General features: G+C 43.6%; 1 protein-coding gene across 3 annotated transcripts in view; it reads left to right on the forward strand.

The window, feature by feature from the left end:
- The window catches only part of STRIP2 (striatin interacting protein 2), a 44192-nt gene that overhangs the window by 22525 nt on the left and 8793 nt on the right, over positions 1–12874 (forward strand). For all 3 annotated transcript variants that reach the window (XM_068549433.1, XM_068549435.1, XM_068549436.1), the window contains 5 exons: positions 458–532; positions 1206–1303; positions 1760–1886; positions 4733–4833; positions 8164–8230. In XM_068549433.1, coding sequence (XP_068405534.1) covers positions 458–532; positions 1206–1303; positions 1760–1886; positions 4733–4833; positions 8164–8230 — 468 coding nt within the window. The remainder of the gene's footprint in view (positions 1–457; positions 533–1205; positions 1304–1759; positions 1887–4732; positions 4834–8163; positions 8231–12874) is intronic.

Raw genomic sequence — 12874 nt, forward strand, 5'->3', positions numbered from 1 at the left:
TGCTGTAGAACACAGGCTCAGTAGTTGTGGTGCATGGGCATATCTGCTCCGCAGCATGTGGGATCTTCCCAGTCCAGGGCTCGAACCCGTGTCCCCTGCATTGGCAGGCGGATTCTTAACCACTGCATTGGTGGGAGTTCTGACTCCTGACCTAGCAAAAGTGACATAGAATTCTGGATTGATTCCAGATAACAGGACAACCAAAATCATAGATTCTCAGGGCTGGAAGAGCCCTCAGAGGTCATCCAGACCAGCCCACTGATCCTAGGAAGAGGAAATTAGGTCTCAGAGAGGAAAAGTAACTTACCCAAGGTCCTACAATGAATCATTAACACAGCTAGGGTAGGAATCCAGATCTGACTCCCAGATCTTTTCCTGCCACCCTCCACAACCAAGGAAACATAGGTTTTGGTCAACTGGAAAATGGCCTGGGCAAACTGTATGTTTCTTGCCATAGGGGGAAGAGGTAGTACCAGAGACGCCGTGTGAAATCCTCTACCAGGGCATGCTGTGTAGCCTCCCCCAGTACATGGTAAGGAGATGGCTGGGCCAGAGTTGCCCTTCTCAGCTTCGAGGAGTAGATAGCTGAGAGCCCTCTTAAGCTGAGCCATCTGTCGTTTGATCTTGCTTCCTGAGCCTTCACCCCTCAGGCAAGGCATTCTCTGAGCTTTCCTCAGGGCTCCTCCCAGAGGAAGAAGGACTTGGCTATACTCCCAAGTCCTTCTTTGGGAGGGGTGGAGAATGAGGTGGGATCCCTGCAGGATGCATAGGGGGCCCTCCTCCTAAGTAAGTGCCTTAGTCCCCCTGAGGTCTGCCGTGGCCTCTGGTGTCCTAGTTGGCCTCAGGCTATGATGGTGAGGACGCTGATGGTCTGAGGTAGAGGAAGGAAAACGGTCGGGGAGGGAGATCTTGCTTATACCTCCTACCTAATTTCTAGGCATTGCCCCTCTCACTCTGCTCCTTCAATCCTCTTTGGAAAGAGCAGTCTTGAAGCAGAACAGCCCATAAGCTCCCTTCTGGCTCCTTAGCCTCACAGGCAGGCCTGTCAGGACAGGGCACCTGTTTGCCCTTCTGGAGGCTGGGCAGATTTGGTTATTGAGGGAAGAACTTAGAGAAAGGCTTTAAAACGTTTCTCGTAGGGCTGTTGAACTGTGGAAGAATAACCTTGTTGAATGGGGTGGATTTCCTCATTTTCTACTTCCCAGATTGCTCTACTTAAGATTCTACTGGCTGCAGCCCCTACCTCCAAGGCTAAGACAGACTCTATCAACATCCTGGCAGATGTCCTGCCTGAGGAGATGCCGTGAGTGCTTCAACTGGGGCAGCTGCTAAATATTAGCTATCTTGTCTGCAGGGTCTCTCTAGTCCCCACCTCACCTTGTTAACACTTACAGGGATCGTCTCCAAAGAGACCGCCTCTCTGCCACCAGTAGTCCCTTTCCACTGCAGTGCTCTCTGCTGTGCTCTTTTCAGCTCAGAATTGAGAGTCTGGAGGGTAACATCAGTGCCAGTTACTGGCTGCACATGTATGTGGGTGGACATTGCCAAGGGATGAGCTTGCCAAAGGAGAGAGAAACAAAGAGATCAGAGGAGCTTTTCTCCTGACTCGTAAGTGGGAACTCTGGAGTTTTCCCTAGCACAGTTCAGGTTTCTCAAGTTCTGGCTCTCGTGTTTATTGTATCTGACCCAAATACCTGGGTCCTTGTAGGCCTCGCTCTAAGGTCACCCTCTGCACTGACTCTTCCTTTCCCCATTGTAGCATCACTGTTCTCCAGAGCATGAAGTTGGGCATTGATGTGAACAGGCACAAGGAGATCATTGTAAAGAGTATCTCTGCCCTGCTCCTGCTACTCCTCAAACACTTCAAACTGAATCATATCTACCAGGTGAGCAGCTTAGAGCGCTTCTCCACATGTCTCAGGTGTCCTCCAGGTCCTGTCTCCCAAAGGAGGAACGAAAGGGCCTTTGAGGTCCAGCTAAGCATCTTTCAGCCTTTTCTTTGTCTCACGGAATCCAGATACCTGTTGCACAAGCTTGAGGTGGGAAGTGGGGAATTGTCCTAGAAAGTTGCAAATGTCTGTGTCCTTTGAACATTATCCAGGGGTTGTGCATAGGAATCCCTAGCTTCTTGGGAATATGCCCAGCCAGCTTTGAAGCAGTGGACGACAGGATTCAAACATGCCACAGAAAGGGGAAGTGGGGGAGTGCTGAGCATACTTTTCTCTATGTGAAGCCCTTTTTTGTTTTTTCAATTTATTTACTTTTATTTATTTTTGGCTGCGTTGGGTATTCGTTGCTGTGCACGGGCTTTCTCTAGTTGTGGTGAGTGGGGGCTACTCTTCGTTGCTGTGCGTGGGCTTCTCATTGTGGTGGCTTCTCCTGTTGCGGAGCACGGGCTCTAGGCGCGCGGGCTTCAGTAATTGTGGCTCACAGCCTCAATAGTTGTGGCGCACGGGCTTAGTTGCTCTGCGGCATGTGGCATCTTCCTGGACCAGAACTTAAACCCGTGTCCCCTGCATTGGCAAGCAGATTCTTAACCACTGCGCCACCAGGGAAGTCCCGTGAAGCACTTCTCTAACATTTGAGATGTAATTCTATATAAGGCACACTTCTGGCTGTTAAGGGCTTTGAAGTTTTGTAAAGGATACAGATGTATAAATAGCCAATTATGGAGTGATAAGTGCTGTTATACAGGTAAGCATTGGCTGCTATGGAAACACCTAATCCAACCTGAGGTGGAGAAGATGTGACTTCTAACCTGAGTCCTAAAGAAATAGATGTTAGCCAGGATACGGGAGTTGTCAGGGAAAGGTAGCAGGAAACATTTCAAGCAGAAAAGCTAATTTGTGAAAGTCCAGAAGGGAGAGAGCAGAGTACCTTGGAAACTAATTAAATGTTGCTGGAGTTCTGCCTGGAGTGGAGGGAGTGGGGAGGTCTGGTGATACACGAAGCTGGAGGGGATGGCAGGGAGCAGGTCATAATACATATGCTAGCACACAGTTTTGAATACTTACAATGTGGCCAGCACTCTGTTAAGTTCATGTAAGATCTCATTTAATTCTCTCAACCCTACGAGGTGGGTCTTATTTTATTCCACTGAGGCTAAAAAAGGTTAAGAACCTGCTTCCCTATGAAAGCATTGTTTGCCATGCTAAAGAGTTTGGACTTGGTGCTATGGGTGTTGCCAGGATATAGGAGAACATGGGGGCAGTGAATGGATGTTCTCTGTGGTGAGACATGGAGAGGAGAGGGAGCCTTCTCATTCCTGCACAGGGCCTCTGCCTCATTTTCCTCCTAAGGAGTCAGAACCAAGCTCGCTGGTAGAACAGCAGGACCTCAGAGTACAGGGAAGCCCCTGTAGGGTATGTGTCCATGGCAGGTTTGACTGTACAACCAGGATTATTTCTCCACTTTCATACATTCAGAGACATCTTTGGGTGTGTTAGGTGCCCTGAGTACTCACACTTCTTCTGCCAGTGTTTGCTGAGCAGCAGCAGTGCTGGAAGGAGTAGGGATGGATGAGAAGTAGTGCTCCTAGCAGAAACAGAACTGTGTATGTGTGCTTCTGTCTGCTTCTCTTGGTGGGCAGTATGTGGATCAACAGCCAGACAGGTGGGTGGCTTGATGGGTCTTGCCCTGTGTCAGTGCATCCTGACAAGGCTACAGACATGTCTCAAACTGAAAAATGTTTTCCATCACTTGATAGTAGGTATGCATTGGCTTCTCCATCTGAGGCTTTGGAAAATACCCTGGGTCAGCTGCCAGGGAGAAAGTATTAAGGCAGAAGAGAGAAATGGGCAACACAACCTGACTCCCCGCTGCTAACCACACACCTGAGCAAAGGGCAGCTTAGCTTGCTGCCATGGCTATTTCTCGGTGATCAGGAAGAGCTAAGGGATTTAAAACACTACAGTTTTCTGCTTTTTCAACCCAGTTTCTACACTTCCCAGCAGTCTAGGGTCTGGATCTGGAGACAAACTGTGTCTGATGTTCCTCAGTGTATCATGGGCAAAATCCAGGTGACACAACTCCATGACACTGCCCCAATAGGTCTTCCTGGATGCAAACCCCATCCAGATTCAAGAGAGCAAAATGTAGCCCTATGTTCTGGTGTCCAGCCCATCAAAAAGATCTTGGATTTATTCTCAGTGCAGTATCTGTTGACTGAAGGACTCTTGTTGATTCATTCATTAAAATACTGATATTCTAAGTATGGGGGCTAATATAGTGAACCAGACTCACGCTGGAGCCCACATTCCAGTGGTTCATTTGGTTACTGTGTGCCGTATCCATCCTGACTGAGTGATGCCAGCAGTTGCTGGGCTGCACCTGTTCCTGCTATATCAATCACAGTTGAAACCCTATGAGCCAGAGCTTTGGTATGGAAGACAACTCCCTCAGGGAGCCTTCCTTTCCTGTAGAGCTTAGGAACAAATCTCACAGCAATTCTTTCTATTTATCTGGAGTGGGATTTTCTTTCTGGCTTGTTTATGTTTGTGCTTTTGGTCAGGTGCTTGCAACATACACACACTGCAGATTGTCCCCTTCTCTGTAGGATGGGCTGGCTGAAGATGGTTCTTCCCACTTCCCAGACAGGAAGACTGATAACACAAATGGACAGTGAATATTCTTAGGAATGGATATTAGAATTGTTCTTGCCTCTTTTTTTTTCATACAGACCTTCTATTCTCCCCCAAATAAGCATCCTTTCTGCTTTGATCTTTTAATTCAGTTTGAATATGTATCACAACATTTGGTATTTGCCAACTGCATTCCATTGATCCTGAAGTTCTTCAATCAAAATATCTTGTCCTACATCACTGCCAAAAACAGGTAAGAACTCTGGACAGGTTTATTTCAAAGGGATATTTGGGATGGTTGAGAAGTTACATCGTCTCAGAGCCGACTTTCTGTTCTCCTGGTGTCCCTGGTCCTTTCTATCGTAGAGCTGTCACTGTCAAATTTAATTTCCTTGAAGTGTTACTGGTGGGGTGTATGGTTTGGCCTCTTCACAAAGATATTTGTATTTTAATAGTTTTGAAAACTGAAAGTGCCATGACTCAAAGAAATGAAACTGCAACGATGAAATTTCGGCCCTGTGGCAGAAGGATCCAGAAAATATTTTTTGTGAAGCATCCTACTTGTCTGGTCAGCCCTAATTTTGGTGTAAATCATAAGTTGGATCAATCACACTACTTTGTAAAGTGTTATACAGAATTTGTAACTAAAGATAAATAATAGAACCTTACTTAGATAGATCAATTTGTAGTTTAAAAAAATACAGGATTTTCACATCCATTATTTCATTTAATCTCCTCAGTAGTGCTAAAATGTATCACAATAAGTTTTATTCCCATTTCACCAATTAGGAAACAAATTCAGAGAAGTTAATTGACTTACTTAAGGATAACATGCTAGTGAGACCCCTTAAGTAAGCAGCAGAGGCAGAGTTAAAACATAAATTGCTTTCTGATCACAGTTGCTATGGATTGCTCCAGCCAAGTGGGGACCTGGGGGGTTAACAGAGTAGATCCTTGTTCCTCAGTTTACTACTTACACAAAAACTAGAAGCATGATAATCAGAGTTGACCAGAAGTGCTTTACCAGAGGCAAAGTTCGTAAAGTAGAAGAAGGCTGACCTGACACTTGAGGTGACTGGAGAGGGGCTAGGAGATATTGCCCCACCAGTCTGTCAGCACGGCCAGAAACTCCACCCTGGAGAGGCAACCTACTTATATGTAGTTTAAAACACACAAACAGAACCTGAAGTCACGGGACCTGGATTCCTGACCTGGATCTGCCACTTGCTAGCTGTGTCGTCTCAAGTGTAAGACACTTTGTTTCTCTGAGACACAGTATTTTCATCTTTAAAATGAGAATAATACCTACTCTGACTATATCATAGAGCTTTTATAAGCATTAGTTAAGATAAACATAGATGAGAGTGCTTTACTTTTCCTGTTTGGAGGAAGCCTTGGAGAATGGGTTTTTCCTAACTGCAGAGAGACTTGGGCACCACCCCCCTTAAAAATGGCACTTACGGGAATTCCCTGGCCAGTGGTTAGGACTCTGCACTTTCACTCCGAGGGCCCGGGTTTGATCCCTGGTCGGGGAACTAAGATCCCACAAGCTGCGTGGCATGGCCAGAAAATAAAGACACTTAAGACATACTAGTTGGGTTACCAGGGAAAATGAAAGTGTAGGTCGGGCTGGGTAAGGGTCACAGCTTCATGAAGGTACCTGTGTGTATCAGTCAACCCTCTTAGTGATAAGGAACCAAAAAGAGCTGGACCTGGCTCACACAGAATGGGAATTTGTTAGGAGAAAATGGGCAGTATATCATCTCGAGGAACCTAGGACAAGATGCAGCTCTGGGCCTCAGGGTTGGTCTGTTGCATAAGGAGCCAAGGAAGCTCTCCACCTCCATCTATGGCCACCAAGCCTCTGTACCTCCACTCCAGTTTTTCCTCTCTCATTGACAAATAGTTTTGTCTGCTTCCTAGGCCACTTAGTGAAATATGCCCACATGAACTAAACATATTCCTGTGCCACTTCAGAGATTGAATTGGCTCTCAATCCCTGTTCCACATTCCCAGGGTTAGAGGCCCACCCTTGGATCAATCAACTGTGACTGAGGAGTGGGGTTCAGGAACTAAAATGCCCCCTGTACCATGGACCTAGAAGCAGGGGGCAGACAATCCAATAGGTGTCCATCAGGTTCAATTTGGAGTTGGAAGAGCGGTAGTGCCAGACTACACCGTTTGCTAAGCTTGGCCTGGATACAGTGGTCCTCTCATGCATTACCTGTAAGCTTTACTGTTGCATGATCTTGAGAACTTGAGCACCTACAGCTCGTTATTGCAGTTTCCTCATGGCTCTTACAATCTAGATATCCTAGAAACTTGTAACTTTATTTTATGCCCCCTTAGGCTAGAATTCAGTACAATGAGATTGGAACAAATCCATCCTTGATTTCCCACCCTCATTTCCTGGTTGCCAGTACCTACTTTGCCATGGGGCTTTGTCAGTGGGAGGTGGGTAGATAAGTAGATGACCCAGCCAAGAATGTTCATCCTAATGGAGTAGTGCAGAGCCCTGGGAGAATCCAGTAGGTAGGTCCACTGCCCTCTCCTCTCCTACCTTGGTTCCCTTAAGTTACCTTTGTGGGTTTCTTGGACAAAGGTCAACATTTCTAGTCAAATAAATTGTTGTGTTTTGCTTGGATAGAAGTTTTGACTTTGAAATGTAGAGACAGGTTGAAGGAACCCCATATTCCTCTTTATAGCCTATGCTTTGCCAACATCCTTTACCCATTTCCAACTACTCTAGTTCGGATGGATTGGTGTTTAAAACCTTATGGAATGTTGGAGCCAGAAGGAGCATTAGAGATTAGTCTAAATTCTGCATTGTACCAGTGAAGAAGGGAGAAGAGGAAAGAAAGAGAGCTGTCATTTCGAGTGACCATGTCCCTGTCATCATGTGGTGCCTTATTTCCCCTGCTGACTCATGCCTGCTTCCCTGGGCTCACCGCAGAGCCTCCAGCTCCCTTGCAGTTCCCCACTGTCTGTTTTGGGGGCAGATGCTATTACCATTCTTGAGCTACTAGATTGGCCCTGCTGCAGGAAGCTGCCTCTGTCTCAAGCTTCCTCTAGGAGTGGCTTCTGTGATCATTCCCCAGAGCTCCTGAGTTTCAGGAACATCTGGTAAGGGACAAAGGAGAGGTCTTCATTTCATTCTCACATCCACAGGTGGTTATTATTGGGATGAGTTTGGGCAGCATCTCTGGGAGCACAATTTTATGTACACGCATACACACAAGCATACACTTAAATGCAGAAACGCAAATGCACACAAGCTTATGTATTCCTTTAAAGAAGGGAGGAGAAAGGTGGCTATACAGAGGCTCTCCTTCTGCTTTCCCTTGCCTCTGCCAGATAGGGGCCAGCCTGAAAGAATTCTGTTGGTTCTTCTCATGGCTATGAGGAGAGGAGACTGGATCTGGAGTTGCCTGGCACCAGAACCCTCAGTTTCAGCTGAAATCACTAAGCAGTTTTGGAAATAGATGCGGCCTGCTGAAGAGAAATACCTCCTGCCCTTTCAGATATAGCCATTTGCTGCCATTGCCATTTACCTAAAGCCTGTCCTTATCTCTGCATCTTGCAGTATCTCGGTCCTGGATTACCCATGCTGTATCATCCAGGATTTGCCAGAGCTTACTACGGAGAGTCTGGTAAGCAAGTGGGGATTTGATACCCTTTGAAATTACCAGGTGGCAGAGGTTGGCATTTGCTCTTCCTTTTCTTCTCTAGCCCCCTAATGCCCTGGTTTGGGGGTCTCAGATCAGTAGAGGCATATTGGCAAGAGCACAGAGGTAGTAGGGGTTTAGAGCTGCTGACCCAGTTGAGAAAGGCTTGGAAAAGCTGAGCATAGCATTTTATACAGAAAAGGGTCAGTGAAAAACACTAAGGAGGAGAGGGAATTTAGAAAGATAATGGGACTGAAATTGAGTGTGAACATCTGTGATAAATGGCAGGAGAATCTCTTCTGGTCTAGCCTAAATCAATTATCTGTCTTCTTTCTGCTGTGCTACAGAAAATACCCAGGGGTGTGTACTTCAGAAAATACCTTACCTAGGTCTCTCTGAGGCAAAATTCAATATGGCCACAGAAGGATGACCCAGAAAGTTCCTCATGCTGGAAACAGTTCTAGGCAAATCATAGAAGTCCCTCAGTTATTCTGAATCCCATGAAACTGACTCATGACCAGCATGTTGAACTCGAGTGCCTATCTCATCTCTACAGCTCTTTAGATATACCTCAGCGCATACCTTCACCCTGTTGCACTGTAATTGTTTATCTGTATCTGTTTCTCCATTTGACTGAAAACTCCCTAAAGGAAGAGATAGTATCATCTTCATTTTATATCCCCAGGGTCTAGCACCATGTTCAGTACATGGAAGGACCTTAATAAATGATCAGATGATGGCACCCGTGTGTGCCCCAACCCCTTGTCCCCCAACTTTAATACCTGCAAGATGTCACATCAGAGAAGTTTATTGTGCAAAAGTAGAATGGTACCTTCTGTGGCACAAGTTTTACAGAACCATAGGATTCTTGGCTAGAGGGGACCTGAGAGCCATTTGGCCAAACCCCCTATTTCAAAGATGAGAAACCTGAGGGCCCAGTGGATGAAGTGACTCGTCAGGTCCACTCCTCATGACAGACTCTGAATTAGAGAAGGACCCATGTCCTGAGACACTAAGTCTAGCACCTTTTTAAGCACCGGGGCAGAGATTCCCTGTCTTACTTGGATGTGGTCTCAGCAGCCAAGGAAGCTGGGAGCTTCTTACCTCTGCAGAGAGAGGTAGTAAGTTGTCTAACCCTGTTTATGATGTTATTCAGTCTTTAAAACAACTGTTTGAGGTTGGTATTCAGTGTTTTATAGATGGAGAAGTTAAATAGCTGCCAAAACTTTATAGTTGAAAGTAGCAGAGCCAGGGTGGAGACATGCAGCCCTGTCATTCAGAGTTGGAATGAGGAATGCACTTTCTCACAGAAACAGTGGTACAGGGATAGCATTAAAGCGCTACTATTAGTAGGGTACTTCAAAACGTAAAGTCAGCTTTTATGACCTGAATCAATTTCTTGATACAATGTGTTCTCTTTTCTCAATCCCATAAGTAGGAATTGATGGGAACTAAACTTTATCTCTTCTGATTGACCTTTTGGGATATGAACAGAAAATTATTGAAATACTTGTTATGCATCTGAGAAGACTTTATTGTATCTAAGAGTAGGTAAAAACATGTATCTATTCTTAATGAAAAACAGATTCATGCTAGGCATTCCTGTCCTTTCTGTGAAGCAACAGTGGCGCCTGGTGGTTTCATTTGGTAACCACAGATTTTTTTATTTTTTTACTTGAACTTAGAAGTACTTCCCTGAGCTCAGTCATGGACTTAACTAGCAAGTTTACTCCACATAGATCCTCAGTATAGTGGTTTGTTTATCTAAACTGATGGCTTCTGCACTCAGAAAGGACTAGTGTTTATATGAGTAAGACTTATGTCTTTTTCAGGCTCAGTGAATTAATTGTAAGCACAGAAAATGTACTGGCATTTTAAGTGTATAGGATTTTCTTTAAGTAACATTTCAAATTTTTTTTTTCTGAGTTTAAAATTGATATATACTATTGCAGAAAATTGGGGAAATACAGAAACGTATGGGAAAGAAAATAAACCACTGTTAATATTTTGCTACAGTTAACCGTATATATTTATATATTCACTCATATATACACACACACATATTATTTAAGAAAATAAGGACTTTACATATGTTTCAATTCACATAGTAAAATCTAAATGTTCACAATATGATTTTATTAAACATTCTTAGAACATAATTTTTAATAGCTACATATAATATTACACTACTTAATTTTTTAAAAATGATTGTTTTCTACTGTTGTTGGGCATTTATTTCAGTGTTCTTTGTATAAATCCAAAATGAACATCCTTACACATGAACCTTTGACCTCATCTCTGATTATTTCCTTAGGATAGATTCCTAGAAGTGGAATTACTTGGCTAAGGTAGTCTTGATTCATATTTTCCCAGTTTTCTGTATTTGAACTGAGTTCAACTTCATTTGGAATTCCAACTACACATATAATGGACATGAAATAAAGGCAAAGTTAATGGCACATTAATTTCTACGGTCTTCTCATCTTGTCAAAATATCTAGCTCTACAGTAGGCCATCTTTACTCATGTACTGAAGAGTTTCCTCACCTACCTGGTGCAGGAAGGCTTACAATTTCTAGATTTCCAAAAGTCTGTATTCAAATTCAATCCACTAAACTAGGAAAAAATTAAAATTAAATTCCAAACATAAGAGAAGGATGGTGAATGTATGATTGTGTGGAAGTTAGGTATGGTCTTTAGAAGGAGGTTGCTAGAGAAGGCAGTGGGTATGGCCTCAAGTACTGTAGGATGCTCAGCATCTGGGTGGTTGTTTAGAGCAATGGTATGAAAAATAGGGTGTGCAACATGATGCTTTAGGGGTGGGATATATTAGATCTTTTATATGTATTAATATCCTTTTTTACTTTATATGTACTTTATAACATATATCATGTTATTACAACAATGCATTTATAATTTCTAACTAAACATACACTGTATTTTGGAGTCATTGAGTATCAGACCTAGAAGTTTCTTAGTATCTTGCCCAGTCTTACCCTCTACTGATATGGAAGCAGGTGGAGTGGTGAAGTGTTGTCCAAAGCAGAGGGTAAGAATTTGCATGACCTAGCCATTTGCAAAGAAATATTTGTCATTTCCTTTCAGATCTAGGCAAGTGAAATTATTAAGTTAATTCTTAAAAGGTAGTTCATTGCAAAATTCTTCAAATTTGGGTATGATTTATATTCAGAAATACCTATAAAAATATGTTCATGTCACTTAAATTTATATACCTGATCCTTTCATCTATCTTTATTAGTTTTTATAACTTCCTAATCCAGATATTTACAGATATTCCAGAAGATTTTTGTTATTGTTTTGATTTTTGTTTTCTTTATGTTCAGGTATTAAGGTCTCTAGCATTCCTTTTAGGCATTATTTAACCAGTGATTTGTGACCTCCTTAAATAAAAGTCTTTGTTTTGACATTCACCATCACTATTTAAAACCAATAACACCAATAGCATTATTGTTTCTCTATCCTAGACAAAATGTGAACATATCATAAGGTATATATCCATTTTCCATGAGGTATTTATACAGAGGAAGGACCATGGATAAATGTGGTTTTTTTTTGCATTTTATCAATCTTCCTGGTTGTCACCCTTTCTGTAATGGGGTGATTTTTTAAACTCACATGCCCAGGTCCCTCCCAGGGCACAAGTAGTTTGCTAAAGCTCCCCAGATGACTTTGAAATTTTCTTTTCTCCTTCCTCCATACCTCCTCACATCACTTTTGAGAATCATAACTCTTATGATACCTAGATCTGGGTCCTTAACCTAGCAGTAACTTAATCAGAAGATGAACAGTAAATAAAGACAAAGTGTTAGAATTCAGTAAGTACTAAAATCTAGGTTCAAGCCCTGGTTGGGGCACTTACCATGTGACCTTGGCCAGACCACCTTCCTCTTTCTGGGCCTCAGGTTTTGCTTCTGTGGATAACAGAATTGGACTAGAACAGCTAAGTCTCTTCCAGTGCTCAGATTCTAACCAATCTGATTTCCTCAGTACAAAAGAAACACTCTGTTCTTCCTTTCCACAGTCATCTGAGTTAATTATCCACTTAATTGTCTTAAGCCTGTTTTTTTTAATGTATTTTCTTTTTTTTTTAACATTTTAACTTTATTTATTTATTTATCTATTTGGCTGTGTTGGGTATTAGCTGCGGCATGCGGGATCTTCGTAGAGGCATGTGGGATCTTTCGTTGTGGCGCGTGGGTTCTTCGTTGCGGTGCACGGGCTTCTCTCTAGTTGTGGCGTGTGGGTTTTCTCTTCTCTAGTTGTGGTGCGCAGGCTCCAGAGCACATGGGCTCTGTAGTTTGCGGCACGCAGGCTCTCTAATTGAGGCGCCAGAGCTCAGTAGTTGTGGCGCGCGGGCTTAGTTGCCCCGCAGCATCTGGGGTCTTAGTTCCCCGACCAGAGATCAAACCCGCGTCCCCTGCATTGGAAGGCGGATTCTTTACCACTGGACCACCAGGGAAGTCCAAAGCATGGGTTTTTATTTGGCTTGGCTCACTCAGCTGAGCTATGAATGGATCTTTGAGAGCAGAACCCTTGTAGTGCCTTAGAGATGCTCTGAAAGGGTAGGATGTGGTTGCTAAACTGAATCTTCAGACCAAATGTGTATGCA

This window comes from Eschrichtius robustus, chromosome 8 (genome assembly GCF_028021215.1).
Source record: "Eschrichtius robustus isolate mEscRob2 chromosome 8, mEscRob2.pri, whole genome shotgun sequence".
In the NCBI taxonomy this organism is placed as follows: Eukaryota; Metazoa; Chordata; class Mammalia; order Artiodactyla; family Eschrichtiidae; genus Eschrichtius; species Eschrichtius robustus.